This window comes from Perognathus longimembris, chromosome 1, assembly GCF_023159225.1.
Source record: "Perognathus longimembris pacificus isolate PPM17 chromosome 1, ASM2315922v1, whole genome shotgun sequence".
NCBI classification, from domain to species: domain Eukaryota; kingdom Metazoa; phylum Chordata; class Mammalia; order Rodentia; family Heteromyidae; genus Perognathus; species Perognathus longimembris.
This window is the reverse complement of record NC_063161.1, coordinates 92,870,611-92,893,880: the sequence shown is the minus strand read 5'-3', so window position 1 is coordinate 92,893,880 and position 23,270 is coordinate 92,870,611. Positions and strand designations below refer to the sequence as shown.

At 39.5% G+C, this 23,270-nt stretch overlaps 1 protein-coding gene across 1 annotated transcript in view; it reads left to right on the top strand.

The window, feature by feature from the left end:
* The window catches only part of Ostf1 (osteoclast stimulating factor 1), a 53,822-nt gene extending 34,937 nt beyond the window's left edge, over positions 1-18,885 (top strand). The window contains exons 3-10 of the mRNA XM_048332293.1: positions 990-1,040; positions 3,480-3,543; positions 6,407-6,460; positions 8,079-8,186; positions 9,317-9,366; positions 11,397-11,475; positions 13,406-13,504; positions 18,357-18,885. Of these exons, the coding sequence (XP_048188250.1) occupies positions 990-1,040; positions 3,480-3,543; positions 6,407-6,460; positions 8,079-8,186; positions 9,317-9,366; positions 11,397-11,475; positions 13,406-13,504; positions 18,357-18,415 (564 nt within the window). The 3' untranslated portion in view covers positions 18,416-18,885. The remainder of the gene's footprint in view (positions 1-989; positions 1,041-3,479; positions 3,544-6,406; positions 6,461-8,078; positions 8,187-9,316; positions 9,367-11,396; positions 11,476-13,405; positions 13,505-18,356) is intronic.
* Positions 18,886-23,270: the final 4,385 nt, after the last annotated feature.

Below are 23,270 nucleotides of genomic sequence, written 5' to 3'. Positions count from 1 at the left end.
GAAAGGTTCAAGTCTTTTTTTTACCCAAGGTATCTCACCACTAATATTTTCAAAACAATACTTCTTCATGGTAGAACATTTCAGAAATTTTCTATGTATGTTTCATGCACAGTTGCTATCTTATGTGGAATATTGTCCCCTGAATTTATTTTTTTCTGCTCTGGGGGCCTGTAGCTGAGCCATTTTTACTCAAAGCTAGCAGTGTAACACTTGAGTCACAGCCCCATTTCCAGCTTTTTGGTGTTTACCTGGAGATAAGAACACAAACTTCCTTCTCTATCTGGTTTAGGACCACAGTGTTCAGATCTCAGCCTCCTGAGTAGCTAGGATTGCTGGTGTGAGCCACTCGCACCTGGCAACATATATTTTTAGAAAATGATAAATGTCTAGAATTTCAGTCACGAAGAATACCAATAGTTGCTATCTACTTATTTTAAGAATACCATCATCCTGGTGTTCATAGGGAATAGAATTTATATGGGTGAATAATTAATATATAGTTCAGCCATTAATAAAGTCAAAGAGCTAAAAGATATAAAGCAGTTACTGTCCAGAGACCATAAACAGCTCTAAGGGGTTAGAGGTAATCCATATGTATTCTGGTTGTACACAACAAATGTCCTACAAGCTCTGAATAAAGTGAGCAATTTAAATGAAACATCTATTTCTCTTTTGATATCACACCCACACACTCACACACACACACAAACACCTTGTTTCTCTTGTGGAAGAATATGAGATATATGTGTGGAAAACCCTTATTTGTTTTATATACCTAATTCTTTGGCATGCATCATGGAAAATATTCAGCTTTCCATTCAAGTATTAATTTGTCACTAAAGTTTTGTTATGTGGTTTATATGCTGATTAAAATTTAGAAAGCTACATTGTCTATAAAGGCCTTTTAGAATTTAGAATTATATGATTAAGGAATCATCATATTATAGTTCATAAAAGAGCACATGACTCAAACTTTTTTTTTCTTTCAGCCAGATGAATTATATTTTGAAGAAGGTGATATTATCTACATTACTGACATGGTAAGCCTAGCTAATATTTTGTAATAGTATGTATGTACTACAGTTAAAAATGTTAACATTATTTAATGAGTATGTACACAGACTTACTTATGCAGAAATCTGTTGAATTTAACACAATTCATAGTAGCATAAGGTTGAAAGTAGGCCTTTAGTTGATAAAAAAGGAAAATTAGTGGAATGAACAGTGTTATATACACAAACAATATTATGCAATTATAAAAAAGAAATGGGGATTCTGTTATGGAGCAATTAAAGCAAACAAAATGCAAGGTGAAACAATGTTTATATTGTTTTTGATATTATTACCAAAGGCAAAGTAAGAGAATGTACAGATATGTTTGTATGTTTGTTTCCTACTATTTAAAGTAAAAATAAAAAGGTAAGAAATTAAATTCGTTTCTTTCTTTTTTTTTTGTCAGTTGTGGGGCTTGAACTTTTGGCCTGGCTATTGTCCCTGGGCTCTTTTGCTCAAGGCTAGTGCTCTACCACTTTGAGCCATAGCACCACTCTGATTTTTTGGTGGTTGTATGGGGATAAGACTCTCACAGGGCTGGGAATGTGGCTTAGCATGCATGAAGACCTGGGTTCGATTCCTCAGCACCACATAAAGAAAAAAAGCCAGGAGTGGTGTTGTGGCTCAAGTGGTACAGTGGTAGCCTTGAGCAAAAAGGAAGCCAGTGACAGTGCTCAGGCCCTGAGTTCAAGTCCCAGGACTGGCAAAAAATAAGTAAAAGAGTCTCATAGCCTTTCATTTGGATTGGAAATATTTTATATTTTACCTAGAAAGAAAGAAAAATATTTCTCCTTCCTTCCTTCCTTCCTCCCTCCCTCCCTCCCTCCCTCCCTCCCTCCCTCCCTCCCTCCCTCCCCTCCCTTCCTTCCTTCCTTTTTGCGCCAGTCCTGGGCCCTGAACTCAGGGCCTGAGCACTGTCCCTAGCTTCCTTTTGCTCAAGGCTAGCACTCAGCCACTTGAGCCCCACAGCGTCACTTCTGGCCATTTTTTATATATGTGGTGCTGGGGAATCGAACCCAGGGCTTCATGTGTATAAGGCAAGCTCTCTTGCCACTATGCCATATTCCCAGCCCCTCCTCTGTTCTTTAAAAGGCCTCAAAACTACTATCTCAAATATGTTATTTCCTACTGCAAGGAACAAATCTACTTAATAGATGCCAGAATCAGGTGCCAGTGGCTCATGCCTATTATCCTAGCTACTCAGGAGGCTGAGATCTGAGGATCATGGTTCCAAGCCAGCTTGGGTAAGAAAGTCAGTGAGACTCTTATCTCCACCAGAAAACTGGAAGTGGCACTGTTGCTCAAAGTGGTAGAGCACTAGCCCTGAGCAAAAAAGCTCAAGAACAGAGGAACAGTGTCCAGGTCCTGAGTTCAAACCCCACAACTGACTAAGAAAAAGGGGGGCTCATGCCTTTTATCCTAGTTACTCAGGAGGCTGAGATCATGGTTGAAAGCCAGCCCGGGCAGGAAATCTTGTGAGATTCTTATCTCCAATTAAGCTTACCTCACCCCCCCCCCCCCAAAAAAAAACCCTGGAAGTAGGGCTATGGCTCAAATGATAGAGCATTAGCCTTGACCAAAAAAAAGCTTAAAGATGGCGCCCAGGCCCTGAGTTCAAGCCCTAGGGGCAGGACAAAATAACCAACAATAAACAACAAAAAAAAGTTACTCAAAAGATGAGGTAAAATAGAAAGATCGTTAGGAATCCTTCCAGAACATAAAATTTTAGAAGAGAAGCAAAGTCAAACAGAACAACAACAAAAAAAACCACCCCCAAACAAGAAAACTCTCACTTCCACTATAGTTAGTTTTCTCTTTTATGTTATCTCTGATTTGTCTGGGGGTTGAGGCTCTGCCATGAAGTCTATTTGGTTCTTGTGTTAATTGTAATTTAGTAGTAAGGGAGGTGGCTACCGGTAATAGTGGTATGGTATGAAGGAATTTGATAAACATGGGCATCATAAAGAAAACAGAAACAGCTCAAGCAAATAATCTCATAATGTATGCAACTAAAGCTTCTACAAGAACGGGAACAAACCAAACCCCAAAACTATTAGAGGGAGAGCTATAGTAAAGATTAGGGCAGAAATCAATGAACTGGAGACAAAAAAAATATACCTAAAATCAATGAAACAAAATGCTGGTTCTTTGAGAAAAAATCAATTAAATGGCAGACCACTAGCTAAATTGACAAAGAAGAGAAGAGACTCAAATCAATAGAATTAGAGATGCCAAAGGAAACATTATGATCCAAAAGATCATGAAGGACTACTTTCAAAACCTGTACTATACTCAAATAAAATGATAAACATGGGCAGGGCCAGTGTACACTTTATAGTACAGGTAATCTGGGAACCAGTGGTTTTTAAGAGAGGTTGAATGGAATCTGGATTTGGTACCATATAACTGAACTCTTCTTTCATCAGAGTGATACCAATTGGTGGAAAGGGACCTGCAAAGGCAGGACGGGGCTCATTCCAAGCAATTATGGTAAGTGCTACTGGGGTGGCTTTACTGTGTTCATTTTCATCTCCTGGTTCTTGAGGTAGATTTGGCTTTTTGCTTGCAGACGTGGCTAAGAAATCAATGGCTTTATTGCTTGTCTAGGACATTTTCTACTTTCTGAGCCTCCAATCATACAGTACCCAAGAATCATAGGCCTGAACCCTGGGCTTGAGAGAATGTACTGCAGTAGCCTGAGGTTTCCCAGGAAACAGTATGGTCTCAGTTCACTTGGCTTTTCTCTTTCGATTCTTTCTTAGATGAATTCATGTTGTTGTTTTTTAAAAAGCTCCACTTTGTTAGTTCATGTTTGTGCAAACCCCCCCAACTTCTAGGATTATATCCATGTCCCATCATGCCCAGCTCTTGCACCTTTTAATAACAAGGTACCTTAGTTAAGACTCATACCTTAGGAATTTAGTTTTTGCATATCTACGAGGAAAGGTTTGCACATTTATCGATTCTAAGGTTCCTTTAGAATTTAGCATTATGTGAGTCTTTAGACTGATAGAGTTTGCTTCAGGCATCAATTCCCAAGTACCAGAGATAACTTAGAAAATATCAGAGTACTTCGAAGTTCTGGTGATAATTGGCGCCATGGCTAAGACCTGGAGCCTAGCACAGGGATCCTGCTCACCTTGGTTTTAGGATGGGACTGTTCTTTGCCAAAGCACCCTCTCTTCACTCTCCCGTAACCAACAAAACAAAATACAGGAAGAAAAAACAAAAAAAAAAGAATTCTCTAAATATTTACATATTTCTGCACTTGGACTTTTTTTTTTTCTTCTGATTTGGTGCTGGTCCTCTGAGGTTTGAATTGAGGACCTGGGTGCTGCCCCTAAATCTTTTTTGTTAAGGCTAACATTCTATCACTTGAATCACAGTGATACTGGCTTTTTGGAGGCTAATTGGAGACAGGAATCTCAGGGACTTTCCTGTTCAGGCTGACTTCGAGCCACAATCCTCAGATCTCAGACTCCTGAGTAGCTAGGATTACAGGTGTGAGCCATTGGCTCCCAGCTTGTGTTGCCTTTTTTTTTTTTTTTTCTTTTTGGTCCCCAAACTGGGTCCTTTTTCTCTCTGGAAAGTGGGAGATCAACAAGAAGACCCAACACCCATTGAGCAATAAAGAAGACTTTTAGTTCTTCTTTTTTTTTTTGCCAGTCCTGGGGTTTGGACTCTGGGCCTGAGCACTGTCCCTGGCTTCTTTTTGCTCAAGGCTAGCACTCTGCCACTTGAGCCACAGCGCCACTTCTGGCCATTTTCTGTATATGTGGTGCTGGGGAATCGAACCCAGGGCCTCATGTATATGAGACAGGCATTCTTGCCACTAGGCCATATCCCCAGCCCGAGTTTTAGTTCTTGTCCATGAATAGCAGCAGTAGGAGATAACTCCTGGATGTTTGGGGATCAGAGGTTATAGATGCAGAATAAAAGAAATGGGTTAATATGGGGCAGGATAGTCACATCTTCTCTAGGACTAGGTGGAGTTTTCCCAGGAGTTCAAGTGTTATCTGTTTTCACTCCTTTCATGATTTGGTCAAGGTGTCCCTGTGGTAATTATCAACTGCCACAGAATTGGAGGGTTGTGTCATTTATCACAGAGATAGAATTATTATGAACTTGGGGGTTGCTGGGTATTTACCTTGGCAGCCATCTTAGGCTCCAACCACCTAAAGATGGGCTTCTGGGCTTCTGGCCTCCCGGCATCCTGTCCTCAGAGATTACTAGATGAGGGCATGGTAGAAATTCAGCTTGTGGGGGCTTAGAATATGGCCTAGTGGCAAGAGTGCTCACCTCATATACACGAAGCCCTGGGTTCGATTCCTCAGTACCACATATATAGAAAAAGCTGGAAGTGGCGCTGTGGCTCAAGTGGTAGAGGCTAGCCTTGAGCAAAAAGAAGCCAGGGACAGTGCTCAGGCCCTGAGTTCAAGCCCCAGGACTGGCAAAAAACAAAACAGGGCTGGGGATATAGCCTAGTGGCAAGAGTGACTGCCTCGGATACACGAGGCCCTAGGTTCGATTCCCCAGCACCACATATACAGAAAAAGGGCCAGAAGCGGCGCTGTGGCTCAAGTGGCAGAGTGCTAGCCTTGAGCGGGAAGAAGCCAGGGACAGTGCTCAGGCCCTGAGTCCAAGGCCCAGGACTGGCCAAAAAAAACAAAAAACAAAAAACAAACAAACGAAATTCAGCTACTTCCCTAGGTGGTGCTCCAAGAAACATGTGACAACCCACATGGACCTTTATAGAAAAGAACATTCCATTACAGTTCTTCCATAGTGGGAAAGGGTGGTCGTGAAGACACATTTGAACCCCTAGCCCTTCTTCGAGTACACTTCCTCATTCTAGGACCGCAGTGACACTTCTCTTTCAGGGACTCGTAAGTTTGCCAGTTGTCCTTTCTGACCACAGGAGGCAAGTTATTTCCCTCACTCCAACTTGTACTCACACAGAGGAACCAGAATTATTTTTAGGTATTTTCAACACAGGTTGGTTTGCTGAATGAGTAGACACCAGATGCTATTGTTCCCGTTTATTTATTTATGGAATGCTTGAGTAAATCCCTGGGGTTGGTATTAAATAGTAAATCCGCAGGTTGGATGGTCTATTTGGCTTTGTTCATATTTCAATGAATTGCTGTGTGATTGCCTTACTAAACATAGACTTCAGCTTCCTTTAAAGCAGGCAGTATCTATTTGATTCTTTGTTAGGTTTTAATCTACATTAAGTAAATGAAGCTGTATTGTTCAGGGCCTTGACACTCATAAAGTTAGGATGTGGGTCACTCTGGTAAATCATAGGACATCCTCAGTACTGGAATTATACTTTTTCTTTTCAATTTTCTAGTGGCTGAGCAGGCAGAATCCATTGACAATCCACTGCATGAAGCTGCAAAAAGAGGTGGGTGTGATTTTTCCATGTGATTTTTTTTGTTCGTTTATTTCTTTGTTTTGAGTAATACTGAGGTTTGAACTCAGAGGCTCCTGCTTGCTAGGCAGGTGGTTCACCACTTGAGCCACACCTGCAGTGAATGCAAGGATTTAAATTATGCAATACATTGACTTTTGGAAAATGCATACAGCCAGGGAACCAACACCCAAATTAGAATCTAGAAAATTTCAGCCACCTCTAAATGTTCCCTCCTGTACTTGAGATTCTCTCCTCTCCAGAGACAGTCTCTGTGATGACTTCTAACTATAGATGATGGAAATGTAGTATGATAGGTAGAGAAGTTGAAATGTATTTAAGTTGGACAAGCTGTAGTGGCCAGACTAAGGAACTGGAGAGCAAGAGCATGGTGGTATCCTGGGGGTACATTGAAAAGAGTGTTCTTGTGGAGAGGGGGTTTGGGGAAGTGTTGGTTAAGCAGCATTTAGTTTGAGGAGGATGTCTACAATGAGCACCCGCCTCCTCATTATTTTCAGTACTAAGGTTTTGAACTCCAAGGCTTCATGCTTTCTGATGCTTGCTTTACTACCTGAGCTATACTCAACACTTTTAACTTATTTATTTTTCAAATAGGATCTGCATTGTTTGCCCAGGCAACATGGATTATGATTCTCCTGTTTATACCTCTTGCATAGCTGGGATGATAGATGTGTGTCACTATGCTCAGATTATTGGTTGAGAAGGGTACTTGCTTTATGTCTTGCCTGAACTGGATTTAAACAGTCCTCCACATCTCAGCCTCCTAAGTAACTATAGGCATCTATCACTGTACACCCATTTAGCAGTAATTCTTTCCATTAAGCTCTTGGGCATTTGGCTGTATTTGGAGACATTTTTACTTCCATGACTTGGGAAGGATATTACTGGCATATTTTGGAGAGGAGGCTGGGCATGACACTGAGGCTCCATAATAAAATTCTCTGGCCCCAATGCCAGTAGCACCACTGTTGCCACAGATAATAGGTGTTTTGCTAAAGCCTTGGTGAGCTCTTTTCCTTCTGTTCTGGGTCTTTTAAAAACCCAAATGTGTATAAAGAGATTATGGGATTAGAAGTACTAAGATGACATTTAAAAACATTCCTTGTAAATTAGATAGTTAGAGCATTAGCTTGAAAAAAATTTAAATTTATAGTTAAGTTTTAGCATATAAGGACAGTAGATTTGTGTAGTTTATGTAGTATGTCTTGTCTTATAGGAACTTTAAATATGGACCTGAAGAATGAAGACTGGTCTTCACTCTAAGGTTCAGAATTTCACAGAGAAAGACAAATACATACATACATATATGTATATATATATTTATCATATATTTACAGAATACCTTCAGTAGATCTACTTAGATAGCTCTTCCTATCACTCTACCATTAAAACTTGATGTGCATGCTTTCCATTAATAGACTGAGAGTCAAAATGTATAATAATAAATGCACCAGTGGGCATGCCTTAATTTAAGACTTGCTGCTGCTGCTCCACCACAAATGGAAGTTAGTGAAAGATGAAATTGATGTAAAAGCAGAAGAAAAATAAGATTGTCTTTCTTGTGTTCTTTATGCATGTAAATTTGTTCCAGGCAACCTGAGCTGGCTGAGAGAGTGCTTGGACAACCGAGTGGGTGTGAACGGCTTGGACAAAGCTGGAAGCACCGCCTTGTACTGGGCGTGCCATGGAGGTCACAAAGGTACTGTGTGTCATTGGCTGTGACAAATCTCTTGTGTTGTTGGGACAAAAGTGTGTCACCTAAGGGAGCCAGATTTACAAGAAGGAAAATCCATCAATGCTGGCTGTTCTTTCAGAACGCTTTAGAGCATCAGACCAAAGCCTTGCTCCGGGAGGCCCCGCAGAGCTGCCAGGCTGTCAGCCTCACTGGCTGGGCCCACTGCTCACTGGAAAGGCTGTAAAGTGCTTGTTTTCTCTCAGGCTTAGAAAGTTTCCCAGAAAACAGAAGTACTTCAAAAATAAGCCCATTGTTCTAATTTTGCAGATGGAAAGGGAAAATGTAGCTTTTACCAAGACATATTTTTATGAATTTTTTACTACTCCCTTAGTTTTTTGTTGTTGTTGTTGTTCTCAAGGCTAGTGCTTTACAATTTGACCCAGGCCTTTGCTTCCAGCTTTTTGTTGGTTAATTGGAGATAAAGGGTCTTAAAGAGTTTTTTGCCCTGACAGGTTTTGAACCATGATCCTTAGATATCCGCCTCCTGAATTGCTCTTAGGCCCAGCTATGATTTGCATTTTAAGTTGAATGCTAACAATTGACTTCGGAAGAAAGGCATTGTTGTTGGCTTAAATTTATAGTTCATTTGCTGGTCTCTCTATTGTAATCAGTACTAATGACAAAGTATATTTCTAGTTTTTTTTTTAAACATTGGCCAAAAGTGTACCACACCAATCTCTTTCTACCTTTTCCTATAACACAAAAAATACCAAACAAGGAGAAAAACAGAGCCCAGCTAATTAAATAGCACACAGCACAGGGAAATTTGTGATGCTCTCTCCAAAGAAATTTGTCTTACTTTAGGTCACCAGACAAGATAGGCGGATACTAAGTATCTTAGCAAAGGTAAAAAATACTTTTGAATAGATCATGTGGAAATTCAACAAGCAAAACTATTTGAATAGTTTAAACCCTGTAATAATTCTACTTCATAGATTCTTTTTGTTTCCTGTGTATAGATTTTTTGGACAAATTTGTTGCAAGAACTTGCTGGAAAATCCTCCTAAAGAATCTTTCGTTAAATACGACTGTGCCTACTTCTATCAGGTCTTACCTTTCCTGCTTAAGAAACATCTTTTGTGCTTGACTTTCAGATGTGGTGGAAGTTCTATTTACCCAGCCCAATATTGAACTGAACCAGCAGGTGAGTCTGCTCATTGTGAAGAAATCACCACACACACCTGCCCTATTGTGTTCGGTACAGAACAGCCTATGGCATGCACAGTTTAATTCATAAAGCAGCACACAGGATTTGTTTGTTGTTACTTTTTTTCGCTTTGTTTTGCTGTGTTGCTGATGGAACCCAGGGCCTCACACATGCTAAAGACTCACCCTACCACTGAGTGACATTGCTAGCCATTAAAGCATTTACAAAGTAGTATTATTTTAGTTTTTAAATTGTTATTATAAAGGTAATGTACAGAGGGATTACAGTTTCATAAGTCAGGTAAACTTCCTTTGGGTACTGTCACCGCTTTCTTCACTCTATTATTATTTTAACATTCAAATTGGTCAGTACTCCTTTAAGTATGGAGCTGGGTCAATATGTAGCATCTGAAGATGTATATTTTGGCTTCCTGGTAGATTGCCGGAGGTTTAAGCTTGTTGATTGACCCCTGATCTCATCTTACAGTATCCTAGCACTCAGCATGTCTATCCTTGCTCCTCTTGATGTATGTTATCATAGGCTTGGATTATATTACTGTGTACTGTTTACACTAGCACTACTGTCTAAATAATGGCCACTGCTTGTATAACTTGTTTCTTTATTGTTGACTTCTGTTTAGCCTTTTAAAATCTTATTCAAACTTTTATGGTTTACACTCTATTGCTATTCTTTTATAAAATGCTTAAGATAATCAATGAGTTACCAAAATCTCCCACTCTCATCTCCCACACCTGAGCAGCTCAGCCTCTGCTACCTGTTGCTGCCATCCCCTCTCTTCTGTGTTGTAGCTTCACTTTTCTGGTTATACTTCTTTCATTTGTCACAGGACATCTTTAGGTAGAGTCTTGAAAAAGGAGAAGGTTGAGATGGGTTATTTAGCTTGTCACAAGTTTATATTTCCTCAGTGCCCATTGACCTATGGTGTTTTTGTTTCTGGGGTTGCTTTTGAGAGGTTTGATGTCAGTTTGCTCTTGTATTAGACAGTTTTCTGTTACTAAAATGAAATATCTGAGACAGGTTACTCTATAACAAAAAGAGGTTTATTCAGCTAATAGTCGTAGAGATTCAAGGGCATTGAACCAAGATCAGGATGGCTGTGGTGAAGGCCTTAAGGTAGATAGCATCATCATGGTAGGAGCATCTGAGGACAGATAGGAAGCCAGGCAAACTGTAGCATCTATTCCTTGTAGGTTAGGATTCTAGGCATGCCATGGTGAACATCTTGGCTCAGATTCTCAAGGTGACACTCAGCTATGAATTGGAAGTTGGGTTCTTATACAGAGCTTCGGAAAATTGAGTTTCTTGCCTCTGCTTCCTCTCCACAGACAGCTTACAGGGTTGTTTACATTCTTGTTCAAGGTAGTTACAGAAGATGGGCTCCCTGCCTCTGACTCTTTTTTTTTTTTTTAATAGTGAAACACTAATGTAATGTAAGCCTCCTTTTCCCGACCTAAAATCTGGAGTTTCAGCAGTCTAACATTTCTCAATGGGTAACTGCTCCTGTGCTTTCCCCAGCTCCCCAAATGCTTGCTTTAAGGGGAGTCTATAGAGCACTATGGGGAAAACTTTATATATATGCTACTGTATTCCTTTTTGATTATGCAATTCATTTCAGTAAGCATAGTTTTTATATGATCATATGCACATAGCTATCAAGATCTTTAAGGAGTTCCTTCATATCTTATTTCTTTTTCCTCATTCCTACTCCAGTGTCTCCAGGGTGATAAATTCCAGGTTCTTGTTAGGTTTCTGTACAGACTAATCAAATGGCTTCCTCTTGCTGTCTCCCTCTGCAGCTGTCTGCAATTCATTTTGTACTCCGCCATGTTGTTTTCTGCCCTGCGTCCCACCCCTTCCATCTCCCCACATTATTGCTGAGTCTCCTTCCTTGTTCTTCTTAGAATTTTATAGCTCTGTTCTCACTTCAGGCTTAATTAGATTAAAGTTGATGTCTTCTTCAATCCACTCCCTCTTTTTCAAATGCCACTTGCTTTCTGTCACCATAGAACAAGTTGGGGGACACGGCTTTGCATGCTGCTGCCTGGAAGGGCTATGCCGACATTGTCCAGTTGCTTCTGGCAAAAGGTAAAGTTTGTGCTGAATCGATCTGGCCTTTGCTTACTGGGAAAGATAGGCCCCGTCTAGTCATACCATTAGAAATAGTAGAAAGATGATTGCCTCCTTATTTGAAACTGGAATTTTAGCTTTTAGTCAGTCTATATCATAGACTTTATATTACGATGAAATTGTTGGGGCTTGTTTATGTACTTTCTATTATAAATTAGAACCTTGACATGCTTTAAAATAATGTGTATTAGCTGGGCACTGGCTGCTCACGCCTGTAATCCTAGCTACTCAGGAGGCTGAGATCTGAGGATCACAGTTCAAAGCCAGCCTAAGCAGACAAATCTGAGAGACTCTTATTTCTAGTTACCCAGCAGAAAGTTGAAAGTAGAGGCATGATTCAAGTGTAAGAGGACTAACTTGAGGGAAGAAGCCTTTAAGGAACAGCTCCCAGTCCTGGAGTTCAAGCCCCAGTACATGCACGCACACACACACACACACACACACACACACACACACACACACACACACACAGCATGGGCATTACTTTTAGAAAGAATATACTGTGTGCAGTATGTATTATAGACTGTGGGAGGAAGGAAGGGTATGTGCTTATGTTTTGAAGAGACTAACAATGCCATGTGAGTGAAAGTCTTGATAAATAAGCCTCAGCATCCTGCCTCAAGCCGAGCAGGTGCTAGTGGTACAGGAATAATGCATGGCCCACTTTTTACAATTCAGCGGGAGTGTTGAGATTGTGGACTACCTGTCCATTCATCCTTGTGTCCCATGAGCATTACTTAACCCTTACAGGCAACCAGATACCTCCTCTTGATCCAGAAGCTTGTGACTCAGGATGGCAGTGGCCATCAGCAGGAGGCGACATTGCAGGATTCATAGGAAGAAATGGTTTTTATTTGTTTGTTTTTTAAATGTCAAATGTGTGGATGACATAAGCTTCAGGTCTCAAAGGTCAGACTAAAGGTCATTTGAGGCCTGTTCTATGTCTGAGCTGGCAGACAGTAGTCACTGAACACCTGAAATGACACTGGCTAGATTGAGAGTGCTGTAAGTGTGACAAAATGCACATCAGATCTCAAAGGTTTAGTGAGAAGATGTCATGATAACTTTTATAGTTACATAATGATATTATGTATTATAATACCAGGTAACTTTATACTGATAAAGTATTTCAGATGTAGTAGGTTATATAAGACCTTTATATAATTTTACTTTGTGTAAAGGTAGTTACTAGAAAATAAAAAGCAATCTGTGGCTCTGCTGTTTCTACTAACACTGTACAGAGGACTAAGGAAATGACTGTGTTTTGGTGGACATTCCCTGTCTTCACAGAAGTCGTGTGTGTTGAGTTCTAAAATGTTTGACTAGTCATAGAACTTTTTCACCCTCAGGAGTTTTTGACTTGAAAGGCTGAAGCTTTCCGCACAAACCCTGGCTGTGGAGAGTTAGAGATCTGCTCAGGAGAAAGAGATTTTGACACAAGATCTCTGTATTCCTAGACATGCTTTTTTTTTTCTTTTTAATTCCCCTTACACTTCTCTCTCTCTCTCTCTCTCTCTCTCTCTCTCTCTCTCTCTCTCTCATTATTGAGATGAGCCACCAGTATCCAGCTACAGATGGTCTTTTGTAAAGATGCTCCTTAGCAGAAGAGGCAAAGGTGTGCCTGTGGATTCACAGATTCCTGCTGAGATGCATGTACCTTCTAGTGTCTAGGTACATGGTTTAGGATTTGCCCAGGATGTGATAAACACTTCCCTGAAAGCAGTCCTATAGGGACTGGGTGGGAAAGTCTCTTTTAATGGAGCATATAATTTCAGAAGCTATCTGATTATTTATACCAAAGATACCATTTAATCCTGGGCCCAAATTGTTCTCTAGTTTGATGTACCCATAAATGATTAGTCTGATTGACTTTTCTTGTGTTGGGAAGGTGCAAGGACAGACTTAAGAAACAACGAGAAGAAGCTGGCCCTGGACATGGCCACGAACGCTGCCTGTGCATCTCTCCTGAAAAAGAAGCAGGGAACAGGTATTTACCTTTTTAGTTCTTTCTCTGTGTATACTAAGACTCATCAGGTCACATTGGGAAGATTTTTTTTTCTTGGTAAATTCTTTAGATGGTTATGAGCTTAGAGTTATACATCCTTGTTCTAAACCAGAACCTCCAACATTGAAGAACAACCTGACACAGAAATCTGGAGGAATATAAGATCTTCCACCCTTTTCTTGTCTCTTTTGTTCCTTGTAAGCTATTTCTGCTTACTTTTTTCTTCACAGTAGTCCATTCTGGAGAACCAATTCCTTTCTCCCGGTCTAGCAAAGTACTTAGGAATAGTCTTGAGGATCTCATGGCTCTGTGGTTATATTTTGTTTCTAATTTAAATGAGGATATTAGTAAATTTCATTTTAAAGTATTCTAGATTTTGTTAAACATTTTGGACTTCTTGTGTGTGGCAATACTGGTGTTTAAAAACTCAGGGCCTCATCCTTAATAGGCAGGCTCTTCTAGCTTCACTGAGTGATATCTTTTTCTTTCTTTCTTTTCTTTTTGTTTTGCTTTTCCAAGTAGGGTTTTGCTTCTTGCCCAGATTGCCTGGACAAAAACATGATCCTCCTGTTTAGACTTCTCCTATAGATGGCATGACAGACATCATGCCCTTGGCCAACTTTTTTTTGGTTAAGGTGGGGTCATGCAAACTTTCTGTCTAGCTTTGTCTCAAATTGAAAGTCTCATCTCTGCCTCCCAAATAGCTAGGATGACAGATGTGATGAGCTCCCACCTCCACACCTGCCAGCTAAACATTTTGGAATTTATTCATAATACTGTGGTAGGTTCTTTTTCTGTGTGTGTGTGTGTGTGTGTGTGTGTGTGTGTGTGTGTGTGTGTGTGTGTGTGTACATACGCCAGTCCTCAGGCTTGAACTGAGACTTTGGGCACTGTCTCTGAAATTTCTTACTCAAGTCTAGCAGTCTACCATTTGAACCACAGTTTCACTTCTGAGTTTTTGGAAGTTTATTGGAGATAAAGAGTCTCACAGATTTCCCTGCCCAGGCTGGCTTTCAACCTCAGCTTTCAGATGTTAGCCTCCTGAGTAGCTAGGATTACTTTTTCTCCATTTTAGTGGGCTGCATTATAATATTTGCATACATATATGATATATTTTGATCATATTAATGCTCCCTACTCACAAATGGCTTTCAAGTGTACATGTGTGTTTTCTTAGTTAAAAAAAATCTCTTTTGGTGCCAATACTGGGGCTTGAAATGAGGGCTTCTAATTCTTGCTTAGCTTTTCTGTTCTTAGTGTGGGAGAGCATGTGAGAAAAAAAGCACAAAAACTTTTGTGGTTGTTTTGAAAGAAAGGTGTTAAGACATAATGACTCACTTGTGATTACTATTCATGCTAGCTGTTTATTGACCTCTCTGTAAACCTAATGAAGGTGTCTTCCCTCAATTATTCTGATGAATTCAGTGAGGATTTGCCTTTAACTACTACTTCATTTCCCCCACTACATGGGCCCTCCTGGCCCATTCATGGCCAAGCAGGAGAGGTGAACTTAGAGAAAGGTTTAGACAGAGAGGACATTGAATTTCCCTTCATTTTACTTCTCAGACCTTGCCCCTTTAATATTTGGCACTTGGATACCCACTAAAATATAAACAAACATTACATTATGGTTACAGTTTTCTAGGAAGAAACTGGTATCATAGAAGGTGTATTTTTTGTAAGTCTTTACATAAAGGTTGTTCATCATCCCAGACCTCCATTAATGCTCAAAAGCTCAGCTGATCCATGTTGATAGAGAATTACCAAAAGGAATGGAATACATATGCATTCTGGAGACAAAGGACATTTGTTTTCCTGTTTTTTCTTTCTTATGATATTGGGGCTTGAACTTGTGGACTCACTTAAGCCACACCCCATCCCCTTTTTGCCTTAGTTACTTTTCAGATTTAATATCATGGTTTTCCTTCAGGCCTGGCCTTGTACCAAGATTCTCCTGCCTATGACTCCCACACAGCTGAGATTGCAGGTGTGCACCAACCACCCCATCTGACATGTTTTCTTCTTGAGTTGATTTGTGTAATGGAACACTGATTACTTCTGAATTAATCTTTGATAGTCTATCTCCAATATTTCTTTTTTTATTGGAAGAGCCAATTTTTAAAATATAATTTTATTGTTATTACTTACATGTTATCCAGAGGGGCTACCATTTCATAAGTCAGGTAATGAGTACATCTCTTTTATGGGACGCCATCACTCCTTCCTTTCCTTCCCCCAGTTTCCCCCTCCTGTCCCTGCCCACAAGTTACATAAGTCATTTTTCATATAACATGAATATGAATGCCATGATTGCATTTATTCACTCTTCTTCTCTCCCTTTCTACAACAAATGTTTTACTATCTCTTATTCAGTTGCTAGCAGAAGCAACAAAATAGAAAAATACCCTTAGGCTCCTGTTTTAGTCCATCAAAAGAAATTCTCAGTTCCCTTTTCTGCATGATTTGCCAAAGGAACCTCCAATGATTAATCTCTGCACTTCCTACCAAATTCCCATCGTAGACCTCCAGGAATGCCTTGTTTTGTTTGTCTTTTCTTCCAGATCTATCTTTGTTCCACATTTTTGTTTTACTTTTCCACTTTAGTTCAGATGTAGTGTAAACCACTTACCAGTTTGGATTTCTTATTTAAGCCATGAATGCTCACTGACAGAGCCAATCTTTCTTTAATGATCCCTTCGTAGACATGGGTTCTACTAAAGGAATGAGAAGCACTGATCAGCTAAACTGGTGCTGGCAAGAGCCATTTTATTGGGAAGCCATATTTGCAGCTGTGTGGAAAGATACTTTAACTTGAGGTTGGCCTCCCACTAACTCCTCCTTGCTGCTTTGGTTAGGTTAGCAAGGAAGAGTGTGGCCCAACTTCCTTTTTCTGCACTAACTTCCCGTTGCTAGACAAATAAATTCAGAAAGTCTTGAATAAGTAAGGTTTATTACCAGCTGCAGCTTCTCAGAGTCTGGTGCATATTGTATTCTTGACCCTGATAAATAAGGACCATATCAGATCTCAGCCTTGGAGAGAGGTGGAGCTGGGAAGTGGGTGGAAAGGTTTCACTTAAATTTCTATCGATTGCACAATGGACTTGTTAATGAGATAATCTCAGGGTCTGGCAGACAGAGCCCAGAAGTGAATCTTCGTATTTCAGGTTTCATGCTTCTTGCTTCATTCCCTCAATCACCCAATTTTAAAATTTAAAATTTGTATTGTTACCCTCTTTGAATGAAGGTTCCATTTGGCCATGTCCACCAGCTTGAACTCTAATCTAGAAATGGTATAATTGGATATTATTTGATAAAAACAAAATATGTATTCTTTTATAAGGACAAAGAAATCTCACAGATTGTTATCACCCTGAAGGATTACTTTGGGATGTAGGAGTAGGGGCAAGGGTCATACTTAAGCCCTTTAAATTTAAGCTTAAGTTAAATTTAAGCCCTTTAAATATCCTCTTCCAATTAAAAAATTAACTATAATTTACATTAAGTAAAACACACAAATGTCAGGTGTCTTGTTAGATAAATTATATTTCTAACCATGTGTACCTATGTACCCAAACATGTGTCTAGCTAGAGAACATTCCCACACACAAGAATTCAAATACAGTATACTCTGTTACTCACCATAGATTGTTTTTGAGTAGCTAGGATTACAGATATGAGCTACTGGTGCCTGTATGTGTCTAATATTTTCCATTTACTGTATATCTATAAGGTTTATCTATGTGGCTGTGTTTGTCCTTCTGCCACTTAAGTGAGGAGAGGAGCATGGGAATGCTGCTCGGAGATATGTTACTGTGCTGGCTGCACATGAAGGTGGACAGTGGAGAGACTCAGTTAATACACTGTATACACTTGGACGGCACCCAACACATTTACTTAAGAGTTTGTAAGGCAAATCTAATTTCCACATATAAGGGAAAACATACATCCTTTGTCTCTCTGGGCCTGACCTTACTTAACGTACTTTTTCCTAGTCTTTCCTTTTTTTTGACAAATGGTACAATATCATTCTTTCTAATGGATGAGTAAAATTCCATTGTGTATATATACCACATTCTCTTGATCCATTCAAGAATGTAACTAGACAGTTGAACAGGTGACAATGAAAGATAAGCTGTCTTCATTTTGACCCCCATTCAAGGTGTCTTTACCATTTGATTAGTCCAACTATTTCTATTATAAACCTTTAACAAATTAGCATACATTAGTTGTATAAAAGGAATTTCACAGTGACATTTCCATACATATAAACAGTGCATCCTCATCAGCCCTTCCCCACCCCTCTATTATTCTTTCATAATCTTAAAACTTTGTTTTAACTTTCCATCATTTGCTTCTAAGAATACTTTGATTTCAGTGTTTTCTAAAATGAAAGTGAACCTTATATGTTTTCATTCTGTTCTATTTCTCTATTAGTTATCTTTGTGCCCACTGACATTGTCATGAGTGAAGGGCTCAGGTTGTGGGCTAAGTGGGCTACATGTGTACTTGACAAGGGGCTGGAGGACGTTGGGAGCTCCATGATCACAGCATTGTGACTTGTGTCATGGTACCATGGTGTATGTGGCTGATAACCGTTAGAAATGGACTTACATTTGCTTTGCTGTCTCACATGGATGAAGAACATGTAAGCAGATTTATTTGTCAGGCTCTGCACTGGCAGAAACTTAAACATTTCTGAAAAACAAACACGGGAAGATCTCAGGGAAAACATTATTTCTGGGTCTGGGAGAAGATTACAGTTTGTTAAATTGAAGGAAAAAAATGAAAGCAATTTGTAATTTCTGTGTTTTACCTTTTCTCCCTATTCTTTTAGACACAGTTCGAACATTAAGCAATGCCGAGGACTATCTTGATGATGAAGACTCAGATTAATTCCCTTCTGGAGCTTTGACATCTAGAACTTCTTTTGCTTTTGCCATTCCAAAACTTTGTTTTTGCCAGAAGAGTATTGATAACTGTACAAAAAAATGTCTATATGGACATGGCAGTGTTGCACTGTGAGTAGGATGTATAAATGAATATCTCACCTTTGTTTTGCCAATAAGTGGTAGGAAACTTTGCTGTGTAAAATACATTTATATTCACCAGAGTAGAACAAGAAGAGATTATTTCTATTTATCAAGCTAAATGAATTTTAAGAATATTTTGCCTTAAAAAGTCAGGATCTCTCTCTCTTTCCCCTTGGCCCCTCTCGGTTTAGTTGAAGTTCTTTACCTCAAGGATTGGGGTATCTTGAATGGATTTTTTTTTAAAGGTTGGATGCTTATTATAGTAACAGACCAAAATACTTAATAGAAAATTGTCAGCTGTTCTGATAGAAATAAACATTTTAAGAAACTTTATGTCCTTTGTGTGTTTTTGTGCCATCATTCATTTTTAGTAAATAGAGCAAACTTCTTATACTGAAGGAAGAACTGGTTTGTGTTTTTTAAAATTATATTTTATATTAGTACAGAAGAATCATGCTAGCTATGTTTAAGGACAAATTCCTGTGTCTGCTTTGGTTAGTCAAGACAGTAACCAGTGAGAAAATGAATATGTAGTAACATGTATAATTTGAACAATTCTGAGATGTTCAGTTTTATTTCTAAGGTTATATAGTTATAGTTATATAGTTACTGTTCCTAAGTGAAGAAATTCAGTAACTTATCACAGTTTGCTTAAGATTTGAAAAATTGAAAATGTTTATATACTACCCCCAAAAAGCTGTCATAGGTTTCCATAAGAAAGAGTTAAGAGTCATGAATTTATTCACATACATTATTTTCTCTTGCCATATTTCTTTCCTCAAAGTGCAGGTCTAGCCCATAACAGTTCAGAATCTTTTTGCTGAATTAATTAGCATCGCAGGAAGCTTTGTGCAGTAATGACTGACACTTCCTTTGTGCTTCTAATTTTGTGTTACTGCTGTGCTGATGTTAAAAATGACATACCCACTAAAAATTTGCCTAGATTCTCTACTCTGGGCCCAGAAGTACATTCATAAGTAGACTGAAATGCTAGTTTCAAAATTTACATTGGTGAAGAGAAGGAAGTGTTTGAAGCAGGAAGTGGTTTAGTTCAGGAAATGAGTATCTGCCACTGTAGGAGTTTCTTTTGTCTGTGACTGGCCTTTCTTGCTGTATCTTGAGAAACCACACTAAGAGAAGCCAATGAAGGACACTGAATGGGGGTATTTAATGGAATCTGTACATGTTTTGACTGCGAAGGATGAGCTCAGTGTAAAGAACTAATCAAAAGAGAATATTCTAAAATAAACATGTCATTAAGTTTTATTTAATTTGTTTTTCATCCTAAGAGTAAACTAGAAGATAGATATAAAGTCCTTCTTGAAACTGTAAGGATTTTTTTTTAAAAAACAGGGCTGTGCCTATGTGAAAAGATTTTTGAGAGTCTTATAACTTTTTGCTCTTTTCTATTTTGCACTTCTAGGTAATTAAATGTGTGTGTGTGTGTTTGTGTGTGTGTGTGTTGTACTGAGTTTTGAACTCAGGGCTGGTGTTTTACCATTTGAATTTCAGCTCCACTTCTGACTTTTTCTTTTTGCCTTTTGGTGGTTAAATAGAGATAAAAGTCTCACACACTTTTCACCGCAGCTGGTTTCAAACTGAAGTCCTCATATCTCAGCTTCCTGAAAAGCTAGGATTAAAATTGTGAGCACTGGCACTTGGCTTAAACACTTAAAAAAATATATATATATAATGATAATAAAGTTTTGCTGGGATTATGGCCTAGTGGTAGAGTGTCGGGATCTGACAGATCCCTTTCTCCCCGATCCCCCGGGGAAAAGGCTTGAACCCCCAAATCTATGAAAGAGCACTTGGCCTTGCCTTCCGCCGGCAGAAAGCCAAGGCGTACTCTTATGGAAATACGCTAAGTTGAGGAAAGGTTGCTGAAGCCTACCCTCCTCCTGATCCCCTCACATGTTACCAGGAGTGGGGGCGGAAGAAGGCATCAGGGAGACGCTGTGATGGTTGAATGAGTCTCAAAGGCTTTAATTTGGGAGGGGGGCTTATATAGAGGTAATGGCGGGAAAGGAAAGGACTTGGGCCATTGGCTAAGCGGAGGTGCCCATCAGGTGATGTCATGAAACTTCCTTTGTGGGCTGGACAACCCTATCATGGTGGCACACACGTGTTCGCCCCCCAGGGGCGGGAGGCTTCTTTTCCGGTTGAGGCCGGAAGGTGGGAGGGGCTCCCTCCCACACTGTCCCAGGGCTGGGGGAGGGACAGCGCCTCGCTCTTGGCGCCCTTCCCCCACCAAGGCCAAAACTGAGTCCCCAACAGTAGAGTGCTTGCCTTGTTTACATGAAGCCCTGGTTTTGATTCCTCAGCACCACGTATATAGAAAATCCAGAGATGGTGCTGTGGCTCAAGTGGTAGAGTGCTAGCCTTGAGCAACAAGAAGTTAAAGACAGTGCTCAGGCCTTGAGTTCAAGCCCCAGGACTGGCAAAAAAAAAAAAAAAGGATAAAGTTTTATAGATAATTTTTTACAAAATACTATGTGCTTGATTTAGATGTATTATTTCTTTAAGAAAAAGAATAATATGGCTTTACTATTGTTGTTTTTATTATGAGGATTCCTCTATGTTGGCCAGTTATAGAGAGAGGACATAGGCATGACCTCTGGTTTCTGGGGAAGTTGTAGCTGTAATTCCATGGAAATTTTCTTTCTTCTTGTTTGTTCAGCTTAGCAGATCAGAGTTTCCTCTCAGATTGTTTAATGCTAAAGTCAGCAACAAAACCCCATTTTGGGAGATTGCCACTACTCTGCAAGGAGAGCTTTGGTTATGTTCTAGAAATGATTTGGAAGTTTTGTTAATCGGAACGTTCTGACAGTTGGTGTAGTAGGATGCTACCCTAGCTGTTGCATTCGGTAGATAGAAATACCGTCCAGCCTCTCAGGCAGTGAGATACTGGCCCAGCTGTATGTCCAAAAGCATCTTGCACTTTCCAGTTTTAGTTTCCCTTCTGGAGTTGGGTCTGCTGCAATTTTTTTTTTTTTTTTTTGTCATTGAGCTGCCATACATTACAGCAATGAGCTTCTGGATTTTATTTTTGTTTTTAGTGTTCCTCACCGGCTCCCCCCCCCCCCCCCCGCCCTGGTACAATTTTCTTTCTTTTTTTATTGTCAAGGTGATTACAAAGGAATTACAAAGTAGTGACTGCATTTCTTGTCAAGCTTGGTACCTCCTCCCCCATTTTTCTTCACTGGCTCCTTTTTCTGTTAGACTATTGCTCTCACTACTGAAAGGTCTTCCTTCCTTCCTTCCTTCCTTCCTTCCTTCCTTCCTTCCACTTCCACTTGTATTCCTAGCTACTCAGGAGGCTGGGAGCTAAGGATCACAGTTTGAAGTTATCCCAGGATGGAAAGAGACTCTATGAGACTCTTCTCTCCAATTAACTACCACAAAGCTGGAGCTGGAGGTGTGGCTAAAGTGCAAAATAGCTTAAGGACAAGGCCTGGGCCCTGAATTCCAGCTCCAGGACTAGCGTGTATGCATGCATGTGCCCGTGCATACACACACACACACACACACACACACAGTTGGAAATAGTGCTGAAAATGAAATTTTATATATTCAAAGTAGAAGAAAATAATTTTTTTCTATAACGTGTGTGTGTGTGTGTGTGTGTGTGTGTGTGTGTGTGTGTGTGTATGTCAGTACTAGGCCTGAACTCAAGGCTTTGTACTCTTGCTTGGATTTTTTTGCTCAAGGGTGGTGCTCCATTAATTTTTGCTGGTTGATAGGATGTAAGAGTCTCTTGAATTTATTTATCTACCCAAACTGGTTCTAAATTGAAAATTTCAACCTCCTTAATCACTACAGTTACAGGAATGAGCCACTGGCACTTGGCTAAGGCTTCTTTATAAATGTTATGTTTTATGTATATGTATATTTATTATTTATTTATTGAGACACATTGGCCTCAATACTGAGATCCTCCTACCTCAGCTTCCTGAGTGGTGGGATTACCACGTGTCACTATGGCTGAATATAAATGTTCTTTATTAGGGAAATTTATGATTTACTGTTTTATTTTGAGGATCACTATGTTTCTCATTACATATTGGTTTCTTTTCTGTTTGGCTGTAGCACATGACATTTACATTATCATCTGCATTACTCTGCTGTCTTTGATTTCTTTTCACTAGATTTTTAAAAATAGTAACTATGTTTGTGGCAGTAATACCAGAGCAGGAATATATTACACAGCCAAACTTCAAAGTATCAAATTTCTAATATTTAAGGTTTTGGTTCAAGAAGGAGTGCAAATGATAATGTAACCAATCCCTGTTTTAATTGCATAGATAACTTAGGACACTGAACAGTTCAGGGAAAATTGTAGACCAGATTTTTGGTTCCTGACTCCTTATTTCTTAATAACATGCTTTTATATCTGACCCTCCTTTAAAATGACCTAAAATGAAGTAAAAGTAGTATTTATTAAATGCCCCCACTGCCAATTCCTGTGCTAAGCATTTTTACAGACATCATGTCATCTGATCCTTACCGCTGCCCAGTAAAGAATATTAACATCCCATCTGTTTACAGAGAAGCTGAAGCTTGAGAAGTTAAGGAACTGTCTCAAGGTCATGCTTCTTAAATGGACATGCAGATCTGGGGAAATCTTAGCCCATGCAAGAAAGTTTTGTAGAAAGGAAGTGTTACTTTTTCAACTCAAACCCAAACAGAGACATCTAATAAACCCAGCAAATGCAACA